This window comes from Eulemur rufifrons, chromosome 28 (genome assembly GCF_041146395.1).
Source record: "Eulemur rufifrons isolate Redbay chromosome 28, OSU_ERuf_1, whole genome shotgun sequence".
NCBI classification, from domain to species: domain Eukaryota; kingdom Metazoa; phylum Chordata; class Mammalia; order Primates; family Lemuridae; genus Eulemur; species Eulemur rufifrons.
Window position 1 is genome coordinate 4,306,047 of NC_091010.1, and position 26,683 is coordinate 4,332,729.

General features: G+C 54.7%; 1 protein-coding gene across 2 annotated transcripts; it reads left to right on the plus strand.

Moving 5' to 3' along the window:
* TMEM72 (transmembrane protein 72) lies at positions 1–26,420 on the plus strand. Of its 2 annotated transcripts, XM_069460670.1 has the most exons (5): positions 1–257; positions 18,063–18,129; positions 22,376–22,447; positions 24,140–24,279; positions 25,649–26,420. In XM_069460670.1, exons 1-5 carry the CDS (start codon positions 188–190, stop codon positions 26,125–26,127), a joined length of 828 nt encoding a protein of 275 aa, XP_069316771.1. In that variant the 5' UTR covers positions 1–187; the 3' UTR covers positions 26,128–26,420. The 2 variants fall into 2 exon arrangements, with proteins under 2 accessions (XP_069316771.1, XP_069316772.1); XM_069460671.1 differs by lacking the exon at positions 18,063–18,129.
* Positions 26,421–26,683: the final 263 nt, after the last annotated feature.

The following is a 26,683-nucleotide window of genomic DNA, read 5'->3' on the forward strand; positions in this document are numbered from 1 at the left end:
GAGCCCTGTTCACACCTCGGCCAGGCTGGGGTGGCCAGGACTGGTTTGGAAAGGCAGGGCCCCGGGCACGGGGGGCCCCCGAGCTGGCAGCCACAGCCTCCTGCCTGCGCACGGACGTCTAGGAGCATCTTGGGGCCGGAGCCCCTGCTGCCTGCCCTGCTGGGACTCTGCCCTCAGCCCCACCACCATGAAGCTCCAGGTGTTCTGGATGGGGCTGGAATACACCTGCCGGCTCCTGGGCATCACCACTGCTACAGGTAAGACCCCGCCTCCCGGCTGCCATTCCCTGCACACTGGCACAGCAGACAGAGCTGCCCGAGCGGTGGGAGGTGGCTGGGAGATGGCGGGCACATCTGGTGACTTCTGTGCTTCAGTTTCTTTCCCAAGACCCCCAGAAAAACTGCTTTGCAGAGCAGCAGCAGGTGCAGTGGGGCAAGCTTCAGGCCAGGAGCCAGAGGGCCTGGTGCTGGATCTCTGCTTGGCAGCTCACCCTCCCTGTGACCTTGGGAAGCCTCAGGGTCCACATCTGTGAAATGAGTCAAAGGGGTCTGCCCCCCTCAGTTCTGAGGTGGACATGGGGATGGAGATGAAGGCTGCATACTATGGAAATGGTCAGCTGAGCCTTTCCTTCCTTACTCAAACCCAGCCCTATCGCATGGAGAGAGAATTCCCAGAGCCGGGGCAGCTCTGCCCTGGGGGACGGGCTGAGCTAGCCCGGACACAGAGGTCGCAGGCTTCCCTCCGGGCCACCATGGGCCCCATTCACAGAATACCCTGGAGGAACCCAGGTGCCCTGTCTGTGGCCTGACTGCTGGAATGCATGGTGGGCCAGGGCCAGACAGGGTCCCCTTGCTGGAGTCCTCTCCCTCCCCCAGATGACCACAGGATTGCCCAACTGGCCAGGAAGACAGAGGGTTAGAGCAGAGCCGACCACCGTGATCCTGAGCCCGGCCTGCCCACTGCCCCAGGCAGACCAACCCTAGCCCCGTGTTCCCCACAGGGCCAGTATCTGTGTTGGGGAAGTGAGCAGATAGTGTTCTGAGCCCTTAGCTCTAGGTCCCATCGTCTCTGGGGGACAAAGAAGAGACACACGCTCCCTATCCAACACTTTCCCCATCACTGGGCAAAAGCTTACTTGTGGGTCTGGCCAAATGGGAAAGGTCACCCAGCTCAGACTCAAGTCATGCTGGCTCCAACCCCAGCCCTGTCATTTGCCCCCTGTGTGACCTTGGGGAGCCACCTAGCCCCCCAGGACTATGCTTTCTGATCTGTAGTGTGGAGATGCTGGGCCTGTTGGCCAGGTATTTTGAGAAATCAAGGACATCAGGAATTGAGTATAGCTAAATGGAACTGGGGGGTGAAACCCTCTGGGCAGAAGCCCCCATGAAACACTCCAGAGCTCAGTGAGGACCTGGATCATTTTGAGAGGACATGGGTTCACCATGTGTCGGCCAGTAGACTCCTTCAGCATCTAGGCTGTGAGTTAGAGCAGGAAGGGCTACTGGGTGGTCTAATACCACCCCTCCTGTTACAAGATGGAGCACCTGAGCTCAGGCAGGGGTGGTGACATTGTGCAAGGTCATGCTGCACGTCAGAGGGACAGCCATGTGGAACCCAGGTCCCTTGATTTTCACAAAGGCCAGGGCTCTGGCCAAAGCCCTCCCTGCTCCCAGGGTAGAAAGCCCTGCCCATCAGGCAGCTGGAAGAGGTCCAGAGCTGCTCTGCAGAGGCTCTGAGTGAGTGAGCTGGTAGAGGAACCAGCCCTAGCCTCTCTCAGACCACGTTGTCACCTATGAATAAGGGAGTGGCCACCGAGGTCCCCAACAGCCCATCCTGGGAAGGGGAAGGTCACCCTAAATAGGTTTCCGTATCTGGGCTTAGAGTCCTGGTCTACCACTGTTGATCTAAGGCCACCCAGCTCCCTCTTGGTCTTGGTTTCCAAATATGTAAAATGCCAAGAATCCTAGTGTCTGTTTCCCCAGCCACCATCCACCCAGATCTGAGGCCTGCCTCCTATCAGGAAGCAGTTTTAAGATGTATGTATCCATCCTTCTAATGGATTAGCCAAAGATAGTTTAAGAATCTGATTTATCTCAGTGAGCAGAAGGATCTGCGGCCCCCTTCCCCAACACACACACACACACATACATACACACACATAGAAACTCACACAGAGACACACACACACATTCATAATGCTCCTCTTAACCAAACCTTTATCTCTGTGCAAGGAATTGCTGTTAATGCAGAGGACGCATCTCCCTCTTGGTTTTCATATAAGATCCAGGCTAAAAATAGGCCACTAGTTGCCCTCTAATGGCCAGGCTTTCAGATAATCTCGCTGGGGCTTTCTAGAGTGCTGGGAGTGAGTGGGAAGCAACAGAGGGGGGCTTTGGTGCTCTTGGGCAAAGCTCAAGTTTCTTCCAGCATCACTAAACTCCTGGCCTATGCCCAGCGCATAAGATTTTCAAATTCCTTATTCTCCTAAGCCTCTTTTTTGTTGAAATCCTCTGTTGAGAAGTTCAGGCTTCATTTACAGGTGCAGTGCTGCTAAGGAGGAAATAAAACTTGAAACAGAGCCCCTGACTTTGCAGAAACCCTGGCGAGGGGATCTAGGGTGGCCCCTTCATCTCCCTGCAGGCAGGCCATGTGAGTTCTTGAAAAGGTAGGAAGGCATGTGACCCAGGGGTGCCCGGAGTGTCACCTGCAGGTACCAGGCAGCTCCTGAGAGCCTTCTCCCTGGTCCCCCTGAAGACGGGCGCAGGGCTGTCAGAAGTGCTGAAGCACCAGGGCCCCGGTGCCCCCACCAGGACGTGGAGGTGCTGCACTGAGCTGGCTGCTCCTCCTCTCCCAGCCCCTTTGGCCAAGCCCCCTTAGGACATCCCACTCCGTGGGCCACCGCCGCCCCACCCTGATGTCCGGCCCCACAGCGCAAGTGGTTTTGGAGCACAGGTGGATCATTGCACTGCCAAATAGGGTAAACAGGCCATGGGCAGACTGCACCCAGCGGAAATGTTTCTAAAATTAGAAAATTCCATCCCTTTGGTGTAGTCATGTGGTTTCCAGGTCATCACAGACCACTCCCACCATTGTCCCACACTAGGCTCATTTGCATCCCCTCCCTGGCCTGGGAATGCATCTGGGTGTATGCAGATGTGTGCACGCGTGCGTGTGTGACCTCCAAGTGGCTCAGTTGCTGAGATGTGGCATCAGGTTCCACCCACAGAAGCAGACACAGCTGGGAAACTGCGCACAGACCCATGCAGATGCCGGGACACCTGCCTGTCCCTTCTTCAAGTGGGTTCTCACTGTGTCCACCTGCTGAGTGAGAGACGCAGGCCCCAGGGAGGCTGCAGAGCTCCGTCAGGAAAGGGGACTTGGGAAGCAGGTTTTGACTGCCATGGGAGCACAGGGGCCCGAGGCACTCTTCCTCCATAAAGTGAGAACGGGCCTGTCCCCATCGCTGGGCAGGCAGGGTTGGTCTCCCTTTGCACACCAGCCACCCTCTTGCCTGTTATCCTCACGGGACTCTGCAGTAGCTCCCTCCCCGCCCTCAGCCGCAGGGCCAGGAGGGCGACGGGAAGAGCTCCCTGCATAGCAGCAGACGACACCCCTCTCAGGCCCTGAAAGCCCCCCTCCAGCCTGTGTCCTTGCGCACAGATGTGCATGGGCTTCCCAAAAGACGTTGGCCCAGACAATGTCTCCGGGCACTTGGATGAGGCTCCCAAGGTTCCCCAGAGCACAGGGGCTCAAGCTCGAGGCCTCTCACTGCCAGCACTCGAGGGCTTCACTTCACTCTTCCAGCCCCTGCTCGGCAGCAGTAGCTGACGACAGACATTATTATTTGAGTATTTACCATGGGCCAAGCTCTGTGCTACAGGTTTTAAATGCAGTATCTCATCTCATCCCCCTAACTGTCCTCTGAAGCATCATCATGCTCAGCCTCATGCCCGTTGTGCAGAGCCAGGAATCGAGGCTTAGCGGAGCAAAGCTCCTTGCTCAAGGCCTCAAAGCCAGGAAGCAGGACGCACGTTTCCAAGTGATGGTCTACTCCTGAGACTCCACTCTTGATCATTGTGTCCTCCACCTAAACCAAGCGACAGGGCATGTCTCTCCGTATCTTCATGACCCCAAGATGCAGGATACAAAACACACAAAGGCTACCAGAAAGGCCTGATCGGAGCTGCCCAGAGTCCACCCTGGTGCCCCTGCCCTGGGTCAGCCCTGACCATGCACAGGCTCAGGCAGGTGGGGTCGTGGTGAGGACAGACAGTTACAGTGGAGTACATAGTCAAGGGTCACCAAACACTCCTAAATCTAAGGACACTGATATTCTATCTAGCTGCCCATTCTGTCTCTGAATGAGAAATGCATGCTTTAATTGGTACCACCGTGACGCTCTCCAGCCAAACCTGCTCCTGGACCCCCTCCAGGGACAGACAACCCTGCACACATTTCCAGAGGGAACTATCACAGTGCGACTTGCCTCTATGGGTCCCGAGGTGCGGGACTGACGGCATGCTTCCTGCTCCTTATCTTGCTACCGCCCCACAAATGTCTGTCGGGCCTGGAGTGCTGCGCTCAATCCCATTGTACAGGCGAAGAAACGGGGGCTCCAGATGCTCAGGTAGCGTGGCAGAAGGCACACAGCCATTGGCAGAGGCCCGCCCGGTGCTGGAAGTGTGCTCTGCCGGAGCACACAGCGGCGACAGGTGGCTCCCAAGGGAAGGCTCCCAGAGCCCTCAAGGACGTGGGGGACGGAGGCAAAGCTGTTTTCCAGCACACTGGCCTCTTCTGATGTGCTGTTTCCCACAAGTCAAGTGCTCGGGGTCAACCTGGGATCAATCAGGGGTTTTGTTTTGTTCCAGGGTTTTGACCCATTAACCTGCTTCTCCACATGACAGACACGGCCACGTTCCCAACGGCCCCAGTTCTCGCCACACACTGTTCAACACGGAGAACTTATTAACATAGATTAGGACATAAGAGGCATTTAAAACCAGGTGTTGTCATCATTTTTTAAAGGATATGGCAAATATGTAGTTTGACCTTAGCCCTGCTTAAAGCCTTCAAGAAAACTGATGTTTCTGAAGCAACTGTCTTGGTCCCTCCATGCTAATCTCCACCCTCTTAACTGTGTGTCCGTGACAACCTCCAGCCATTTAAGAAAGCTTCACACACTCCAACACGTCTGCAAGTGACTTATTACACAAGCCAGACCACAACATGTTTCCAGATTTTCCAAGTGAATGTTGACCGTTTTCCTTTTCCGAGGCAATTGTCTCCATGAGTAAACAAAATCTCCTCCTCCTGTTCTGCCCACCTGCCACTGAAAGACAATAGGATTTGGTTGGAGCATTCTTTTCTTGACTTCTCTGTGCTCATGTCTTCCTTCTAGATTTAAAATAAAAAATCTGGAACTGCACTAATGATTCGTTCACTTGGCAAATGTTTGCCGAGTCCCAGTCATGCAGTGTGGACACATGGTCCGGGGTCTGACCAGGGAGGCACAGTAGTGTGCTTGAACACACGTGTAAGCACCAGGCACTGCCGCGTAGTGGTTGGTAGGGCGGGTCTGTGCCCTGCCCTGCTGCATACAGTTGCATGACCTTAGACACATCACCTAACCTCTTTAAACTTCAGTTTCCTCCTCTACAAAATGCGGATAACCATTGTGCCCACCCTCTGGGCTGTAGGATTCAGCGTAACAGTGACTAAGCAGCAAACTGCCTGGTGCGTTCTCACCCAGGCTCAGCGCGGGTTAATTTTGGAGGAACATGCCGGGCTCAGGACCTGCAGAGCAGGGTGATCAGCTTCTTTTGTGGGTGGAAAAAGAAGGAAAATCAGAGGAAAGGAGCAGGTCAGCATGTGGCCAGAGAGGAAGGCGCCAGACTGTAAGAGCCTCATACTGGGTGACCTTCTCCTTCCCATCTGAGCTTGGGCTGTTAAGGTCACCCACAGGAACCAGGTTATTTCTACACCTCATCTAGTGAGCCAAGCAGAAGGAAGACGGCAGCCTCTTTTATTTTTCATGTACTGACAATTCTCTCAGGATTGCCCTTGGTTCTGTTCAGCCTTTGGAAGAGGGCTGTGAAGGACAGGGACATAATCAAACATAATGGCTAACACTGTGGAGAAGGAACCTGACCATGGACCAGGCAAACGTCAGGCGAGGAAGTGTGGCATGGCTGGCGTGGATGGAGTACCCAGGGAGGCGTGGTCATTGCCTTCTAGAAAGCTGCCATGCGGAAGAGCGAGCAGATGCACTATCTTTGAACACCAAGAAAGAATACGAAGCAAATACCTCGGGTTTCCCTGACATCAAGACTTCGAACAAATCTCTCCCATTGGTCCTTACAAGGAAGGTGCCATTCTACATGGGAGACACTATCCCCAGTAGTACCGGTGAACCATACGGTCCGCAGAGTCATCCTCATAAATGATGTCATCACTAAAAATGGTGTATCAGCCCAGGTGGCCTCACAGGTGAATTCTGCCAACATTTAAGAAACAATATCTATTCTGCACAGTCTTCCAGAAATTTGAAAGGAGGGAATACTTCTCAACATTCTATAAAATCATGATTTACATGGATACCAAAACTAGATGAAGATATTACAAGAAAAGAAAACTATAGACTATTGTCCTTCATTGGCATAGATGCAAAAATTCTAAACAAAATTTTAGCAAATCAAATAAAAAGGATAATATATCATAATGAAGTGAAGTTCATCTGGGAAATGCAGAGTTGTTTTAATATTTGAAAAACCAATGAGTGGAGCTGACCATTCGCTGTCAGCTTAAATACAGAGAAACTTTTTGACAAATAATAGAAACTACTAGCCAGGAACAGAAGGAAATTTCCTCAGCCTAAAAAGGGCATCTACAGAAAACATACGTCTATGTAAAAGCAAAAGACCAAATGTTTTTCTCCTAAGGTTGGGGACAAGACAAGGACGTCCACTCTCACCACTTCTAGTCAACGTTGTACTGAAGGTTCTAGCCAGTGCGAGAATGCAAGAAAGAGAAACAAAATGCACACAGACTGGCAATAAAAATAAAATACTCTTTATTCACAGATGACATGATTGCAGAAAATCTGCTGGAATCTACCCAAAAAGCTACTAGAGCTAATAAAGGGATTTGCAGATTTGCAGAAAAGATCAATATACAGCAATCAATTGTGTTTACAGATACTGGCAACAAACAATTAGAAAATAGCATCATATATATGAAGTACTTAAGGATAAATCTGAAAAAAGATGTAAAAAACTCACATACACTAGAAACTAGAAAGCATTACTGAGAGATAGTAAAGAACAACTAAGTCAGTGGGACCTTGATCATGATTCAGAAGACTCAGCATCATCAAGATGTAAATTCTCCCGAAAATTGCTCTAAAGTTTCAATGCAATTCCAATCAAAATCCCAGCAGGCTTTTTTTCCTAAAACTTGTCAGGCTGTTTCTAAAATTCCCATGAAAATGCCAAGGTTCTAACATAACCAAAACAACTTTGTAAATAAAGAGCAAAATTAGAAGATTAACACTACTGATTTTAAGACTGATTATGAAGCTACGGAAGTCAAGACAGTGCATTATTGACACAAATGGACAGGTAGATCAGCGGAAGAGAATAGAGCCCAGAAACAGACCTAGACATATTTGAACAGCTGGAGTTTTGACAAAAGTACAAAGGCACTTTGAATAGAAAAAACTATTTTCAACAAATGGGACTAGAATAATTGAATATCCTTTTATCAAAACAATGAACTTTTATCTATACTTTGTATCATATCCAAAAAAATTACTCAAAATAGATCATAGAGGCCGGGCGTGGTGGCTCACGCCTGTAATCCTAGCACTCTGGGAGGCCGAGGTGGGCGGATCGTTTGAGCTCAGGAGTTCGAGACCAGCCTGAGCAAGAGCGAGACCCCATCTCTACTAAAAATAGAAAGAAATTATATGGACAGCTAAAAATATATATAGAAAAAATTAGCCGGGCATGGTGGTGCATGCCTGTAGTCCCAGCTACTCGGGAGGCTGAGACAGGAGGATCGCTTGAGCCCAGGAGTTTGAGGTTGCTGTGAGCTAGGCTGACGCCACGGCACTCACTCTAGCCTGGGCAACAGAGTGAGACTCTGTCTCAAAAAAAAAAAAAAAAAAAATAGATCATAGACCTAAATGTAAAATTTAAAACTATAAAACTTCTAGACAATAGGACAAAACCTCAGTAATGGGGTAGGCACAGATTTCTTAGACACAATTATAAAAGTTCAATCCATAAAAGAATCAATAAGTTGGACATCATCAAAATTTAAAACTTCTCTCTTCAAAGTATAACATTAGGAGAATAAAAAGACAGTGAACAAAAGAGATAAGATGACAAATAAGCACATGAAGATATGTTTTGCATCACTAGTCATTAGAGAAATGCAAATCAAAACCACAATGAGATAATACCGCTTACATATTAGAATGTCCAGAATTAAGAAAGACCCAGCATACCAAGTGTTGAAATGTTGGCAAGCGTATGAAACTCTCAAACTACTAGTGGGAATGTAAAATGGTAGAATCAATTTTGGAAATGGTTTGGCAGTTTCTTAGGAAGTTAGACATACACGTGCCATATGATCCAGCCATTCCACTCCTAGATATTTACCCAAGAAAAAAGCATGTGTCCATACAAAGATCGCATATGAACGTCATAGCAGCTTAATTCGTAATAGCCGAAAACTAGAAACAGCCCAAGTGCCCATCAGAAGGCGGGTTATAAACAAACAGAGGTATGTGCATGCAATGGAATACTACTCAGCAATGGAAAGGCATGGACTGTTGATACACGCTACGACACGGAGGAATCCGGAAATAATTGTATTGGGTGAAACAGACGGCCAAAAACAGGTACCTACTGCATGATTCCATTTATCTAAACTGCTCAAAAATACAAGCTAATCTCTAGCGACAAAAAGCAGATTAGTGCATAGGGGTGGGCAGAAGGATGGGAGGGCAAAATTACAATGATAAGATACAAGAAAATTTGGGGGTGATGGAGAGGGTTGATTGAAGTGATGGTTTCATGAACATAGACATATGTCAATGCTTATAAAATTGCACTTTCAGTACGTGCAGTTTGTTTTATGTCAACTGTCCCTCAATGAAGCTGTCCCTAGAAGTAGATATGTCAGTTGTCTACACCAAAATCATGCTGTGTAAGAACCGCAAAACATCAGTGGCATACCGCGGTGAGCTTTCATGTTCACGCGTCCAGCTGGGCAGGCCAGGCAGCCGCACCAACGTTGTCTGGGTGTGCTCCTCCCACGGGAGCTCAGACGGCTGTCGGCTTCACGAGGCTGGCCTGGGCTGGGATGATGAGGGACACTCTGCTTCTGTGTCTCTCGTGCTCAGTAGACCGGCCCAGGCCTGTGCTCACGGTAGTGGCAGGGGCACGGGAGGGCAGGCCCAGTTCCTGGGCCCAGTTCATGGCCGCACTTGCCTCCTATCAGATAACGTCCCATTGCCCAAAGCAAGTCACATTGCCGAGCCCAGATTCAGGAGCTGGGAAACAGACTTTGCCTTAGTTCGAGGGACTGCAAAGTCACATAATGAAAGGGGGGATACCAAGGGGGTGAAGGTTTGGGGGCATCGTTGCAATCTACCACAGGGACTTCTGCAGGACCGAAACAAAAAAGACCTCTCGGCTGTTCTACCTTAGTCCACGGCTCGTGTTTGGAGACCTAGTAGAGCATGGGTGGGCTCTACTACCTTTGAGTCATCCTCCCCAGGCAAGCTTGTGAGAGCATTAGAGGATGCCGAGTGCCACACTACACTGTGATGTCTCTTCCAACTGTATATCCAGAAATTTCTACCATGAAATCTTTGCCTTTTCTCACACTATCTCCGAGCCCTGGCTCACATGTGTCAGCTGAACTGATCTCAACACGCAGGTAAAACTCCCAGCCATGCTTAGTATCTGCCACAGCTTCTGAGTTCAGAGGATTATGGCTACTACCTTATCGTCCCAGTCAATTTGTAGCAACTGGTTCCAACATCTCCATGTTCTTAGAAATGGCACAAATCTGGCTCTTCCCCTCTGCAACTGGCCGTGACCACTTCTGAGCCATCCCCAGCCATTGGCTTCAGCCCAGAGCATCGTTACCTGAGATGTCCTTGGAGATTCTGGGACCAGAAGAAGGGAAGCAATAAATACACACCATGAGTTATGAGGCTGCCTTCAGCAAACTCAAACGCAACCCACACAGTCAGAAAGGACAAACAACAGTCAACCAGGAGGTCACCCCAAGGCAAAAGCATCACCAGCCCGTGGCCAGGGGGATGTCCCCACAGCAGGCAGCACCACAGACAGCCCCAACCTCAGGAACCGCTGGCCTGAGCCTCTTTGGGTCCCTAGCGGGGTTAAAGAGGGTCTTACAAAAGAGACATTGAGACAGATGGGAGGTTGGGTCATTTGCATCCCAGACAGACCTTGAGAAGGGACCCGAGACAGGAAAATCAATGAATACCATCAGTGCAAAGGGAAGAGCTCTTTGTCCACAAGAAAAAAAAAATGTGTTAATGGAAGCAGAGGATGAAAATAAACCCTCTCCTCCCCCTTGAGAATACTGGTGGGAACAGCCTGCCTCTTAGAACAGTTCTACTCGCCATCAGCCACATTTGCACAGCACTCAGCCATGCACTGAGCGCTGGTAGCCACCATTATGCATCCCGTTTTATCATCCCGTTTTCCAGAAGCTGATGCAGACCAGAGAGTTTGTGGCTTTCCTAAGGACCCAGGACTCAGCTTTTCTGATGCAAGCCTCATGTTCTCTCTGCTACAGCACAGCCCCCTCCTAGCCTCCATCCACCCTCACTGTGAGCCCAGAGCTCCCAGACAAGAAGGATGCCCAGACAGCACCCAGGCCTGCACCATGGCCTCTTGGCCCAGGACCTCTGACCCCTGCCAGGCCTGAACTGGAACAGACAGCTCAGGAAGGCAACTTGGAAGCAAGCCTTGGCCTCTGGGAGAAGAAAGTGCTTGCATTGATTGAGGTTGGGCCCAGCCCAGGCAGGAGGGACAGAGACAGGAGGAGACCCCTCCATGAGACAGGCCAGTCTTGTCTGCGAATGGCTCCGTCCAGGTGCAATTCGAAACGCCTCCCAGCAGTGCACAGGGAGTGGGATGGAGGCGTGGGTGGGCCGTGAGGTGCTTCTGTTGGGCAGGGCTGAGGGTAACCGGGGAGCCTGATGTGGGGATGACAGGAAGGGAGGGAAGGAGTTAATGGCCACTAGTGATGGCATAACTGGTGCTGGGCAGGCTGCCCAGCAACCTCCGCCTGCAGGGAGGACAGCACAGCCAGACCAAGCAGCCTGGGGGCAATACTTTCTCATGGAGAATTTGTTGTGAGGCTCTGATCCTGGGGGCGGCAGGTGCTGTCCCTTTGTTTGTCCCCAGTATAGAAGGTCAGCTCCTCTGTCTGGGGACCCGGCTCAGGGCAGCGCCCGAGGGCCACTTCCTAGAGTGCGTAGCTGATGCATGCCAGCCAGTTTCAGGCGGGACTAAGGCCCTGTGCAGCCAGAGTGCAGGCCAAACTCCACGAGCAGCTGAAAGCCCTAGAACCCGGGGCCATCTGTCCCTGGATGCCAGGACCACAGCTACTGTCAGGGCCAGGAAAGGCCCACACTGCTCCTGCCAGGCCCAGGACTGAGTGCCACCCCAGCCTAGAGTGAGTGAGCATCACGTTAATTCTACAATGAGGGCCTCCTTAATTTTAGGGGGAGCATATTCTTAATTTTAAGGTGAGTCCCTCTTTAATTTATGGGGGAATACTTCCTTAATTTTAGGAGGGGCACATCAATTTTAGGATGAGCACCTCCTTAATTTTATATTGAATACCTAATTACAGAATGAGTATCTCCTTAATTTTAGGGGAGCACCCCTTGGATTTGGGGGGGCATCTCCTAGGGATCGCACCGCTTTAATTTTAGAGTGAGATCCTCCTTAATTACAGATGAGTGTTCCTTCGCCTTAGGGGGGCACCCGCTTCATTTTGAGCCTTGCTGTCTTTCTTGCCCCCCCACGGCCCTGGCTCTCTGGGTGCCGTAGCTCCTCTGTGTCTTACAGAGAGCCCTGCGTAGATTTGGAAACCTGGAAAGACCTGGGGCACAATGCCACAAAGCAAAGAGTGGGCTGTCCTCATCCATGGGCCGATGCGAGGCCTTCGAGAGGGCAGGGGTCCACCGTGCAGTGTTTGGGGACAGGCACTCAGCAGACAGGAGGGAAGCTCTCTCGCACATGTGCCAATCCCATTCTTCACTCAACACTCCCCCGGATTTCAGGCCACACTTTGTGTTCACTTCTTGGCTTCTGAAATGCTGGTTCTAGAGACCAGTCCCCTGGAAGAACATCTAGAACCTCCAGGCCCACGGTCAGAACATTTTGGGGTCCTATGCCTGTGTCACGTGTAACTGTGATGCCTTCCAAGGGCAGCTTGTTCCCAGCACAGTTCAACCAGGACGCCAAGCCGGGGGCTTCCACCACCAGGGCCGTCACAGCTGTCCAGGCTGAGGCTGGCCACGGGGTTACAAAATTCCTGCAGTAAAAACTCTCACTTCCTGCTTTCCTCACTTTTTCTGCTGGGAATTTTTGCAAAATAAAACTGCGGAAGGAACCTGCTTTGGAGGGGGCAGGTCCCCACAGGACCTCCATGAAGTCCTAAGATAGAAAACCACAATAGGCCCATTGGACGTGCCCAGATAGCACCCCCATTGCTGGCAGTCTGCACCCCCAGGGCTGTGCGGGCGCTGGGCCTGGGGGCAGGTGCTGCAGCACCTGGGAGCCTGGGTTTTGGCTTCATGACAACCAAGCTGAGGGCTGAGAGAGGCCAGAGGCCCACAGGGTCTTGGACAAATGCTCACTCCTCAAGAGTCAGAGTGTAGGCTCAGGTGGCGTGGCTGGCGTGGCTGGGGTGCCTCAGGCGGCTCATTGGGTGCTTTGGCTCTGACTGCTGGCTGGGTTCCTCAGCTCCTGTGACCTTGCCCAGCCCTGGGTGCTGCACAGAGAAGCACTCAGACCAGTGCACGGAGCCATGGTTCCAGACTCATAGCTCGCTGTGCCTTCCCCGACTTCACCTCGCCTTCCTTGTCCTTGGAGCCTTCCTTGGTTCCCACACAAAATGGAGACAACCCTTGTCCTATTCCCAGAGCACCGGGCCTGTTTCCACCCTCAACGTCTCTCCCTTTGTGGGGACAGACTGTCTTCCCAGCCTCGGGCGGGTATTTGCTTTGCAACTCTGTGCTTTCCCCAGAGCTGGTACAGAGGACTGGCCGGGATCGAGGGTCTGTGACTGCGAGGATTTAGGATCCTAACTGGGCAGCTCGGGCTGGTGGGATGAACTGCCCTGGTGGGGGGACTGGTGCCACAGCCCCTTCTGACTGTCAGAAGAGAGCTCTGCCCGGGGTGAGGGCTCCTTGCTGGATGCCTGGGGAGAGGGACAGGCGGGCAGTCTCCACACCGCCCCATGGCTTGGGCATCAGGAGGGTCACTGAAGCAGTGAAGAGGTGGTGTCCAGCCTTGTGCTGACGCAGATATTACAAAAATCCACTCACAGCTGGTTGGAGGGGGACGCATCAGCCCACTGCCAATAACAACAGGGACTTCCTCTCTCCAGATGACCCCTTCTGTGCTCACGGAGGGCCCCGAGGACACCACCCTGTGGAGTCTGGTATGTGAGGACCCCACAGTCACCTCAGTCCACATGCACGGCCCATTGCCCACCTTTGCAGTCCCTGCTCCGGAGGCAGACTCTTGCCTCCACCACTCATTGCTGCAGGGGTCACCTTACTGGAATGCCGGGCCCCTCCACTGGCACATGCCCATTTCCCGCATGCCTTCCTAGTCCACCCTGGTTTAATCTTCTTTGTGCATTCTTTCCCAACCCGCCCAGGAAGGGCCCCTTGCTCATCTGACCCCAGAGCTCTTAGGCGAGCTCCCCTCCCCCCCACTACAACCTGGCTCGCTGTCCTCACTGTGTGTACTTTGCTCCGTCCACATCGCATCTCCCCTGCTGGACCAAGCACACCCGGGGATGACCCAATGCCCAACTATAGCCCACCGTTGGGCTTGACCCCAAACCATCCCAACAAGATGCCACAGAAGAGCAGGCGGCCTCACCATCTAGGAAGAGCCGCCAGGAGCACGCTGAGTTGTATGTTCACGCAGCTCCCGGCAGAAGCAGCCCGAGGATGGAGGCCTCAGGCAGACAGTGCAGGCGACAGAGGAAGGACTTCATGCCTCCGGGAACACAAACCCCAGAACTGGGAGGATCAACCAGAAAGGGGGTGGCCCCTTGGCCTGGGTGTCCAAGGGCCTTACAGTCTCCCATAGGAGCCCCACTGGATCCCCTGAAGCTGTACCGGGGCTGAGCACCATCCTCCTGGCTCGCCACTCTCTCCTCCTCTAGCCAAAGGGTGGTCCTCTGTCCCTGGGCATGCAGGATTCGGCTGGCTATGGTTGAGAGGGAGCTTTGAAGAGAGTGACCACACTCCCTTTGTGCACAGTGGCCGTCTGGAAGCTGGGAGAGCTGGCAGGGCAGAGTTGGGAGGGTAAAGGTTGTGGGGACTGAGGAGCCACCTCCTGGCATTGGCCACCTGACATCTATCAGGCACAAAGCCGTGTGTTCCAGACTCATGTTTTCTCCAATAAGAGTTGGAGCTCTGTGAGCTATAACTTATTCTGCCCATTCCACAGACAAGAAAACCCAGCTCAGATGCGTAAAGTACTCACGGGAGTTTAACCAGGTAATAACGCACAGAACTGGGATTCCAACTCAGCTCTCGTTTCTCTGTTGCTGGTACTTTGATTTTTTAAATGCAAACCAGCACTGCCTCTGCAGTGCTCCTCCGATGCCCCTCCGACTGCTGGCCCCCATTTCTGTCTTAACTGTGCAAAATGAAAGGCATCAGAATAGCTCTCTGCATCCCTGAGGGCTGCGAATCAGGCGAAGGAGCTGAGTTCCCAAGACCCTTCCCTGCCCTCTGCTGGTCACAGCACAGCCACAGCACATGCAGCTCTGCCGTGACTCCCCGTGTGCACCGGCCCAGCCTGCCCAGCCGCGCACAGCCACCCAGCAGCCCTGAGCCCAGGGTCCCTTCCCCAGGCTGGGCGGGAAGACCTCCTCCCCTACACGGGGCTGCACCCTTGTACCAAAAATTAACAAGCCATTCATTGAGCACCTGCGATGTGCTAACGCTCACTGAACCCTCATGACCATTATGTGCAGGAAGTATAATCGTGTAATCGTATAATCGAGCGACTAAGCTATTAACTGGCAAATGTGAGACCGAAACTCAGATCCGCCCTGGCATGTGTGGTTGGTCAGTTGTTTTGACTTACACTCTCTGTGCCTCAGTTTCCTCTAATGAAAAATGGGAGTAACAATAGTACCTTCATGTAGGACTGTTGCAATGATTAAAGAAGTTAATAAACTAATAAATGCTAAGTGCTGAGGGTAGGACAGCATACGTAGTGAACGCTAGATGATGGCCATCTGCCTGCACAGTGTGCACACTCGCTCACACACACACACACACACACTCGCTCACACACACACACACACACACACGCTCACACACACCCAGGCTCACACACACCCAGGCTCACACACACCCATGCTCACACACACCCACGCACTCACACGCTCACACACACACCCACACTCACACACACACACACGCTCACACACACCCACGCTCACACACACCCACGCACTCACACACCCACGCTCACACACACACGCGCACATTCACATGCTCACACACACACACACACTCGCTCTCACACAGCCACGCTCACACACACCCACGCACTCACACACCCACGCTCACACACACACACACACGCTCACACACACGCTCACACACACACACGCTCACACACACCCACGCACTCACACACCCACGCTCACACACACACACGCTCACACACACCCAGGCTCACACACACCCACGCACTCACACACACCCACGCTCACACACACCCACGCACTCACACACCCACGCTCACACACACACACACACGCTCACACACACGCTCACACACACACACGCTCACACACACCCACGCACTCACACACCCACGCTCACACACACACACGCTCACACACACCCACGCTCACACACACCCACGCACTCACACACCCACGCTCACACACACACACGCTCACACACACCCACGCTCACACACACCCACGCACTCACACACACCCACGCTCACACACACCCACGCACTCACACACACCCACGCACTCACACACACCCACGCTCACACACACCCACGCTAACACACACCCACACACACACACACACGCTCACACACACACACACACACACACGCACATTCACACGCTCACACACACACACATGCACATTCACTCGCTCACACACACACACACACACACACACGCTCACACACACCCACGCTCACACACACACACATGCACAGTCACACGCTCACACACACCCACGCTCACACACACCCACACTAACACACACCCACACACACACACATGCACATTCACACGCTCACACACACACACACACACACACGCACATTCACACACCGCACTGGCAAACAGTGGACACCAGGAAACTCTACCTCTGGAGCCAGAAGTCTCCAGCCTAGTCTCTTTCTAGCTTCTATCCTATACAAGGTTGTGAGTGAACTACACAAGGTCTCTGAGCCTCACTTTCCTCCTCTGTAAAATGGGGGAATAGGACTGCCTGGCCCACAGGGCTGCTGTGAGGAGAGGGCCATGCGTGTGAGCATCGCACGTGAGCTCTGAAGTCTCTGCAAGGTTGGAGCCAGCCCTCACCCAAGACAAGCCACGGCGGCTGGACCCTGGAGAGGCTGGGCAGCGTGGTGCCTGAAACACAGGGGAGCACCAGAGCCCCCACCCACCACTCAGAAAACAGAAGCACCTCCCTCCCCTGCCTAGGTCGGAGCACTCTGTTCCCTTCTCCCCAGGTATTTCCACAATCCCCCGGCATCGAGGGGCAGGGTGCTGGTGGCTTCATTGAAGCAGCGTTTCAGCAGTGGACAAAGGGTTCCCTTCCGCTTGGAGCACCCAGGGAGGGAAGTGCCAGGGCCCAGGGAAGCAGCCCCCACTCCACCCCCAGCAGCAGCAACAAAGGGGCAGCCGAGGTGACAGCCCTGCCCACCGTCTTGGACTGTCTGGGAGGGGGTCAGGGTGACGCCACACTCCAGCACACAGCAGGGTGTGTCATCAGAGCCCAGAGAGAGAGATGCATCAGTCAGGACCAGAAAGAGGTTATCAGTGGGCTGAGACACTGTCCACGGAACGTTTGTATCAGTGACCAGGTAGGGTCAGAGCTTTGCTGACCGAGGGAATCCCTACGAGGAGAGCACCCGGAGCCAGCAAGTCTGAAAAGGCGAGTCTGAGACGAAATTCACCCTGGGCAAATGGAAGGTCCATACCAACGGCCAAGAAAGAGCAGGAGGGGAGCCCAGGCTGAGGCTGGGGCGAGACCCCAGGGCTTAGTGCTGGGTCCACAGCAGTGAGCCTCGAGTGCGAGCTGCAGCTGCCCTGGCGGCAAGTGATGGGAAGGCCACGCAAACGGCACGTCTGGTGACCTGGGCGAGGAAACAGACTGGGGCAGGTCCCCCATGGCCAAGCACTGCAGCCAGACACACGGTGCACACTGGCACAGGCCACAACATGGGGAGGAGCACAGCCATGGAACCAAGTGGCTGGGGACACTAAGGGTGGCTGCATGACCAATGTGGCAGAGGAGGACAGGCACCTGTGCTCTGGGGAGGGACGATTAGAAGACCTCTGGGGCTCTTCTTGGAGTTTCCAGGGACCAACCCAGGAGGCTTCTTGTTCTCTTGCACCTTTCCAGCCACAGCTGTTTGGCCAAGAGGAGAAGAATCCACCCTGGCTCTGAGTCCGCAGGGAGAAGGCTCACTCCACAGCCAAGGAGCCCTCAGCAGGGCAGTGCTGTGGTGTGGAGCACCGGGCCCACTGTCCCCTCTCCTCTTGCCCCTTAGTGTTGATCGGCGTGGGCACTGAGACCTTCCTCCAGGGGCAGTTCAAAAGCCTGGCTTTCTATCTGCTGTGAGTATGTGCACGGGCCCCTCCCTGCGTGCAAGTTCTGCTCCACCTCACTCTCCATCTGTCTACTAGTCTAACCCAGAGCAGCCCCCTCCCCACAATTATTCCATCCCATCCAGGAGGTGGAGTCAACCAGGCTTCTAGGGTAGCTCCTGATTGGGGCAGACCATCCCATAAACCAAGCATTTGTCCTTAAATCCACCCACCCACCCATTCATCCACCCATCCACTTCTCCATCCACCCACCCATCCATTTACCAACCCACTCACTCACCCACTCACCCACTCATCCGTTCATCCATTCATTCATCCACTAACTCAAACACTCACACACTCACACTCACCCATCAATCCACCCATCCTTCCACCCATCCATTCATGCATTCATTAACTCAACCACTCATGCACTCACTCATCCACCCACCCATCCATCCACCCATCCATTCATTCATTCATCCATTAACTCAACCACTCATGCACTCACTCACCCACCCATCCATCCATCCATCTATTCATTCATCCATTAGCTCAACCACTCATGCACTCACTCACTCACCCACCCATCCATCCATCCATCTATTCATTCATCCATTAATTCAACTACTCATGCACTCACTCACTCACCCACCCATCCATCCATCCATCTATTCATTCATCCATTAATTCAACCACTCATGCACTCACTCACCCACCCACCCATCCACCCATCCATTCATTCATTCATCCATTAACTCAACCACCCATGCACTCACTCACCCACCCATCCATCCATCCATCTATTCATTCATCCATTAACTCAACCACTCATGCACTCACTCACCCACCCACCCATTCATTCATTCATCCATTAACTCAACCACTCATGCACTCACTCACCCACCCATCCATCCATCCATCTATTCATTCATTCATTAACTGAACCACTCATGCACTCACTCACTCACCCGCCCACCCATCCATCCATCCATCCATCCATCCATTCATCCATTAACTCAACCACTCATGCACTCACTCACCCACCCATCCATCCATCCATTCATTCATCCATTAACTCAACCACTCAAACACTCACTCATTCACCCACTCATCCATTCATTCATTCATTCATTCATCCATTAACTCAACCACTCACTCACTCACCCACCCACCCACCCACCCATCTATGCATCTCAATCATTTCTTTATTCAGCAAACATTAACTGAGCTCTTGTTTTAGGAAGAGGAAAATCAGGTCAAGGAAATACATATTTAAGTTACTCTACATGCCAAACACATTTAAATGTTGTATTTATGTTATGTTATTTAACTCACATCACCATAGGAGAAGTGCATACTGGCCTGGTTTTGCAGGTGAGAAAATCCAGAGGGAGGAAGCAGTCAGCCCACGTCACAGAGCTCAGCAGCAGCAGAGCCCAGATTCGCAGCCAGTCCCCTTCCATTCCCCAGCCAATGTCCTTTCTTCTCCAGCCCCAGCTGCCTCTGCAAACACCCCTGCAGGGAAGGAGACCACTGGTGTCCCAAGGGGTGAGGAAAGACCCAGCGTCTCTGCAGCCCCGTCCTGAGGGGCTGCCAGTGGTTTCTTCCTGATTATGCAGGAAGCCAAGTGTTCCAGCCCCCCGGGTGCTGAAAGGGTTACTGAGCCCAGAAGTGGTGGGTGACGATGGCAGTGACTGGTCCAGGTCTGCCTGGGGGTCGCCAGGCTGCTCCTCTGCCCTCCTTCCGCAGGCTCCACCCACACCTTCCTCTAGTGGTTCGTGTCTACCCACCCTCCCTCCCCTGCTTGCCTGGGCAGGTTCTTTGCTGTGCTTGGTGGATCCCAGCCACAGCCCCCTCTGAGCCCGTTTCCACCCTGCCACCTAGACATGCAGAGCTCTCCAACAACTTCCAACAGCCCTGGCTCCTCCGCCCCTCCAGTCCACACCGCGCCCTTTCTGGCTCCTGCCTTACTTCTCACCCATTTATGTCCGGGGGCTTCTCACTCTTTCACAGACTCGCTGCATTGCCATGCTCCACTGCACACCTAGTACCTTCCACCCATTTCGGCATTCCTGAAGCCGGACATTCCTTTGTAGCACTCTGCCCTAGGAACCGTGCCCAGAGCTTGGGGCCCCCGGTTTCTGGAAGTGACTGCTCCTTGTTCTGAGCACCCTCCCCGTCTTACTGACTCTGCCCTCAGCCACTGTGCTCTACCTCCCTGGGATCGAGAAGCAGGTGGGCCTTCCTCCTCCCCCATGGGGCCGACTCGGGGTCCATGGCAAGTGGACGCAGACTGCTTTGCCCATCTGGGCACTGGGTGGCCCAGTCCAGCCTCAGGTCTCTGCCCCTCACTGTGAACTACTTTATGTTTTCCCCCATGCCCTTCTCTCTAACCCTGGCAGGATCGGCACCCCTGCCGATGGATTGGCCCCCCCCCCAATCCATCCTTGCCAGCCACACACAAGCACCAAAAAAGAAGTCTGAAGGAGTCATTTTATTCCCCAAGCCTCAATTTTCCCCTCTGTCCCAGGGCATAGAAAAAGGCAATGCTGATTGTTTTGCAAAGCATGTGCCTTGGTGTGCCTCTTAGATACACAGGCTCTGGAGCCTGAATGCTGGATTCTAATCTTGCCCCTGCTACTAATCAGCTGTGTGACCACAGGCAAGCGGCTTAACCTCTCTGAGCCTCAGTTTTCTCATCTGTAAACTGAGGGTAATTATAGTGCTTCTCATAAAACTTTTGCAAGGACAAAATGAGTTGCTATTTTTAAAGCCTTTAGAACTACGCTTGGCCCAAAGGAATCATTATATAAATGTTAATTATTATTATTTTAAAACTGAGCAGTAAGAGTTCAGCACACACTGATAGGCATAGAGAGAGTAAGAGAAAACTGAGATTAAGTACTAAATGGTCACGGAGGGGAGACAGGTGATAACTAGCATTTATATAATCACTATGTGCCAAGCGTGGTCCTAAGGGCTTTACAAATATCAACTCAATTCTTGTAATAATTTTATTGTTGAAGCACTATAACAACCTCAGTTTACAGACGGGGCAACTGAGGCATGGAATGGCCAAGCCTTGCACCCGTGTTTGCACAGCTGGTCAGTAAATGGCAATGCCTGTGGCTCTGAGGCAGCCCTGGCACAGAGCCACCTTGCCTAGACAGCAGCATGTACTCTCATGCGTTCATGGCCAAGCACATTTATGGGGCACTGAACCCAGGTTGGGCCTGGGCTGCACAGAGGGGGTGCACACACTGGTGGCTCTAGCCATATAGTATATCACAGGAAGCAAGAGGTCACCAGACAGACTTGAGAGGGAAAGGCCTTCCAAAATGAGTAGGCGTCTTCTTTGTGGCTCAGGACCCTGTGCAAAGGCCCTGTGGCACCTGATAACTTCCTGTGTAGTCAGGGAAATATGGAAGTTTATGAAGAGATTTAAAAACCTTTAAAAGGTGGGCTGAGAAATTTCATAAGCCAGTGAGACCCTCCAAAAACATATATCTAAGCCCCATTCCCAAAGATTCTGATGTACAAAGTCCAGGGATGGCCCAGAAGTCTGGTTCACACATTCCCCAGCTGATTGGACAGCTCCCAGACCCCACTGGGAGCAGGAGGAGCCCTTGAAGCATTCTGGGTCAGAAGAAACACCGTCAGATTCGGGTGTGCGAGGGCAGCCAGGCATGCCAGAGTGGACGAGCAGGAGACGGGGGCAGGGGGGGTGGCGGTCAGCAAGACCCAGGGGAGCTGGTGCCCCATCCGGGGGCAGGGCCTGAACCCAAGCAATGCCGGTGAGGCCAGAGAGGATGGGTGTGGTTCCAAAGGCATTGAAGGGGTACAGTCACGGTCCTGGTGACTGGACGATGGGAAAAGAGGGAGAAGGAAGAGCAAGGAGCAGGTCCCTATTTAAGCCTGGAACCCCAGGCAGTGGGTGTCAGTCCTGCGGCCAGTAGGTAGAAGAACGCACCTGCCAGTGCCCACACAGGTGCCGGGGTGAGGCCCATCCCCGCTGCTGCCCGCAGCTTCCTCCTCGCCCGTCTCTGAGGCCCGGCTCTCACCCCCTCCGCCATGTGGCCCGGCCCAGGACAGGCCCCCACATCCAGACAGCCCCGGGTGAATGTGGTCTGGGTGACACGATTAGGTCAAAACAGCCAGGTCAGTCTGCTGGCCGTAGACACTCAGGAGGCCAAGGTGCTGCGAGAACACAGCCCTGGAGAAAGCGAATGGAGCGTGAGAAGTGCCAGCCTCGCTCACCTGTCTCTACCTGCAGCTTTACAGGAGCCGCCGTCTCCGTGTGCGAAGGGGCCTACTTTGTGGCTCAGCTGCTGGCCATCTGCTTCCGGTAAGTAGCCTCCAGAGAGGCCCCTCCACCACCGCCACCCCAGCCCAGACACCCCAAACGCTCTGCCCAAGAGGCCATGACCAGGGGGTGTCCTGCTCCTGAAGCTACCGTGGACAGGTTCCCCTCCATGGTACAGCGAGCCCCGGCCTAGAGGTGGGCTCAGGCCTGTGAGGCTCAGCCACCTTCTTTGTCCTGTTCCCAACCAAGGGGACCAGATGAGCCTTCACTCATGGCCTGCTCCTGCCCAGAATTCCCCAGGAAATTCCAGCTCCTCCTCTCCCCAAGAATGGCCAGTCTCTGAGCCCCAGTGCCCACACCACCCACCATGGGGTGAGGACGCTGCACAAGGCCCAGCTTGGAGTGAGCAGAGCAGAGTCTGAGAACTGGCTCTGCCTCTTGCTAGGACCCAGGGCAAGTCAGGGGCTGCAAGCCCCCATACCCATTTGTGGGGGTGGAAGTGCAGACTTGGCAGGACCCCCTGAGGCCACGTGGCCACGGAGGCCCCTCTGCTGCCCAGGCGACACTCAGTATGTGGACGCTGTTGTGCGTGGGGCCAAGGGCTGGGGCCACAGACCACTGCTTTCAAAAGAGGAGAGTGCCTGCCTTTAGATCCATCGCCTTCACCCTCTGACTTGGCCTAGAGCAGAGGCCCTGCGCAGGCTAGCTTTAGGGGAGCGGCAGGCCCAGAACTCTCAGAACCCAGAGCCTAGATGGCTGGGTCCTCAGGTGGGACCACAGAGAGAGCCGGGCCTCAAATCCAGCTGTTCTGGCACCTGGCAAGGCCACTGGCTGCCTCCCAGGCTCACCAGCCCCAAGACAGTAGCCTTTCCCTTCTCTGCTGAAAGTCACTGCCAGGGGTCCTTGAAACTTCCATGGGGTGGGGGGCTAGGGCAGGGGAGGAAGGAAGGAACCCTGGATGTGAAGGGGCATTTTACCTCCTCAGGACTCTAACACACACACACACACACACACACACACGACCAGGGTGCACACGCATGACCACCAGGGGGTGCAAGTGAGCCACGGCAGCCTAGGCCCCCGCCTGTGGGAGGGCGGTGCTCCGGTAAAGCTAGCCTGCCCAGGGCCTCTGATCTCGGCCAAGCCAGAGGGTGAAGACGATGAATCTCAAGGCAGGCACTTTCCTCTTGAAACCTGGAGGCAGTGCCCCTGAAGAAACCTGCTCAACATCAGGCCTCTGCCAGGGCCACGTGTGGTCCCTGGGTGCAGTTAGGGCCTGTGCTGTCCCATATCTAGGCAAGGCTCAGTGAGCAGGGCATAGCTGGATTCCAGCCTGCTCACCCATCTGGCCAGGCCCCTTCTGCAGTGCACTACCTGCACAACTGTCCCAGCGGGGTGGCTCCCATACTGCACACCTTCCCTGCCTCACTGTGGACTTCCCAGCAAGCCCTGAGCCTCCCACTCTCCCTCTCACTGGCTCTTATAGCATCCTGAGAGCATTTACCTTCTTCCCCTGCTGACCAGAAAGACTGTGGCCCCTCTGGAGGGACTCAGACAAGGCCCCTGACCGTAGAGTCCTCCAGGACTCCAGCCCCTGCAGGGTGCTTGGCCAGGGCCACTGCAGAAAACATGCCACAGCAGGGAGCAGGGCCCAGCCCCCCACGTCCCCAGCCTCCCACGTTGCTGGTGTTCTCCTGGGCTGTATCCTGCTAACCCTGGACTCCCACCCAGCAGGTGTCAGCCAGGGTCCCTGGCCGACAGAGCAAGGGAGAAGGCCCACTGGCTGGGCTGCTTCCAGAAGTTCCTGGCCTACATGCTGCTGTCGGTGGCCTGCTTCCTCCACCCTGTCCTGGTCTGGCACGTGACCATCCCAGGTAGGACTATGGGGTGGAGTGGGGACAGGGTAGTCAGGCATGCAGCCCCCACTATAGCTGGGCTCTGAACGGGAAGGTCTGAGCCCCTCAGAGTCCTGCTCCGATGCTAGCTCCAGGGCCCCCACCAGACCCACTGCCCTCTGTGGTCTGGAGTGTGAGCACGAGGAACTGTCCGACATCCTCCATGCTGACCCACAGCAGGAGGGTCGGGAGAAGCCGTCCTTCCTTCACACAGCCATCCAGAGCCTGTTGACGCAAAGGGGACCCGGCCTTTCCTCCCCTCACTGCACGCGACCCGAGCTGTCCGAGGGCACGAGATGGTCCCCTCCCTGCCCAAACCCTTCTGTCTCTTCCCGGTGCCTGCCCGTCCAGGTCCAAACTCCTGAGCCAGGTTTGAAGGGCACCTATGGTGGGACCCGAAAGACTTGGCAGCCTCGTCTCCTGCTTCTACCCTGCCTGGTGTCCCCTGCTGCTCAGCCAGCTGCTGGTTGCAGAACCGGGATTCATTGCTCCCACCTCTGGTTTTGTCCATGACCTTTTCTGCTAGTATCTTCCTGTTCCCTCCTTCCTGTCTCTAAAAACTGTGCCTCTCGTTATGAACCCATCTAAAACACTGGGGAGCCAGCCCTCCAGGGAGCCGCATCCTTCCTGCCATTTCTCTCAGCGTCCCTGTCCTCGCCTCCCCAGGCAGACTCCGGAGAAGGACTCAGCACTGACCAGGCCAGAGCAAGGCACGACCCCCGCTGCTCCGGCAGCGAGACGCACGCGGAGGCTCTGGCCCCGGCAGGCACCCGCAGCCACCTTCCCCACCTGCTCTGGACACGGCTGCGCTCCCAGCAGACCGAGAGCAGAGCTCAGGGCTCGGGCTGGAGACCACAGCGTCCTCTGTGGCCCTGAGGGGGCCCTGAGGGAGCCCAACGCAACACCCTCCCCGCCCAAAGAGACGTGCATTTTCCTCTGAGTTTACTGGCTGAGAGTTGGGGGGCTGGAATGGAAGGGATCTCCCCGCCCGTTTCTGGGAGCGAAGGGAAGCCAGTTCCGCAGTCCGGGCCAGCATCCCGCGGAGTCCCGGCCGCCGAGGGCAGCGCGGGTCTAGCCCACCGCGCTGTCCCGAGGAGGAGGCTGAGCGTGGCAACGGGAATCCAGGTGGCGGCTGCGGGGCCGACGGCCAACAAGAAGGCTGAGCGCTGAGGGCTCAGAGGGGGGTCCGAGGCCCAGACGGAGCCCTCCCGATTTCCAACGGGGCCGCTCCCCGGCCGCGCGCGGCTCTGGCCCCACTCGCATCCCTCCGCCGGGGTCGGGCCGGGATGCGGGGCCCCTCGCGCTCTCCACAACGCGTCCGGCACCCTGACCCCCAGCTCCCTTCCAGGCTCCATGCTCGTCGTCACCGGCCTGGCCTACTTCCTGCTGAGCAAGCGGAAGAAGAGGAAAGGAGCCCCCGCGGTGGCGGCGCCCCCCGAGCAGTACACAGACCCCTGCGGCAGCGCCGTCAGTACCACCGGCTCGGGGGACACCGAGCAAACCTACACCTTCCATGGGGCCCTCAAGGAGGGGCCCAGCTCCCTCTTCATCCACATGAAGAGCATCCTGAAGGGGGCCAAGAAACCCACCGCCCTCCCGCCCCCAGACGCCCTGATGGAGCTGAGCCTGGAGCCGGCCGACCCCCTGGCCAAGAAGAAGCAGGTGCACTTCGAAGACAACGTGGTCCGAATCATCCCGTCCCTCGCAGAAGGCCTGGACGAGGGGGACAGCGAGGCAGAGGAGACCACCTCCGACACCACCCCCATCATCCCTCCTGCCCAGGCCCCGCTCCTCCTGTCTTCTCTCACGGCCACCGGCCTGTTCTGAGCTGCGGGCCCCAGCGGGGGGCGCTTACTGCGGGGTCTGCAGAGACCGACGGTCCTGCCTGGAGTTTCCTGACGTCCTCGGGCCCTCCAGGGAGCTCAGGGTCTTTGCAGGTCAGGTCCTTTCGGGGTGACCAGACATCCCGAGGCGGCTGGGCCACCGGGAGGTGTGACAGGCCAGCAGTTGGCAGAGGCCTTGAGGGAGGCACAAAGGGCGCCACCAGCTCAGGCCAGCACAGGCCCCTCCCTCCTGGCCACGGGTGGGGAGATCCTTGTACTTTCCCCAAAAAGACCATCACTGCCACTTCACACAGGCTGCAGGTGCCACTGCTTCAGCCCCAGAAGGAGAAAAGCCTTACTCCTGATACAGGCCCCTGTGGTCCACCTGTCTCTGATGCAACAACCCGGCTCCAAGGCCCAGGGATGCCTGGGCAGCTGAAGCCTCTCAAAGGCCGGACTTGGACCCATGGAGATGGCTTGGGGTAGGGAGGGAGGGAGCAGCTGGGCAGCAGGCCCCATTCTCTGCATGCGCTGGGGCTGGGGCTGACCCGCAGGAGTTG

Coding starts and splice junctions, on each gene's coding strand:
- TMEM72 (XM_069460670.1), top strand. CDS start 188: ATGAAGCTCCAGGTGTTCTGGATGGGGCTGGAATACACCTGCCGGCTC. Junction 18,130..22,375: donor AGCCTGGCTTTCTATCTGCT/GTGAGTATGTGC, acceptor CTCTACCTGCAG/CTTTACAGGAGCCGCCGTCT. Junction 24,280..25,648: donor CTGGCACGTGACCATCCCAG/GTAGGACTATGG, acceptor GCTCCCTTCCAG/GCTCCATGCTCGTCGTCACC.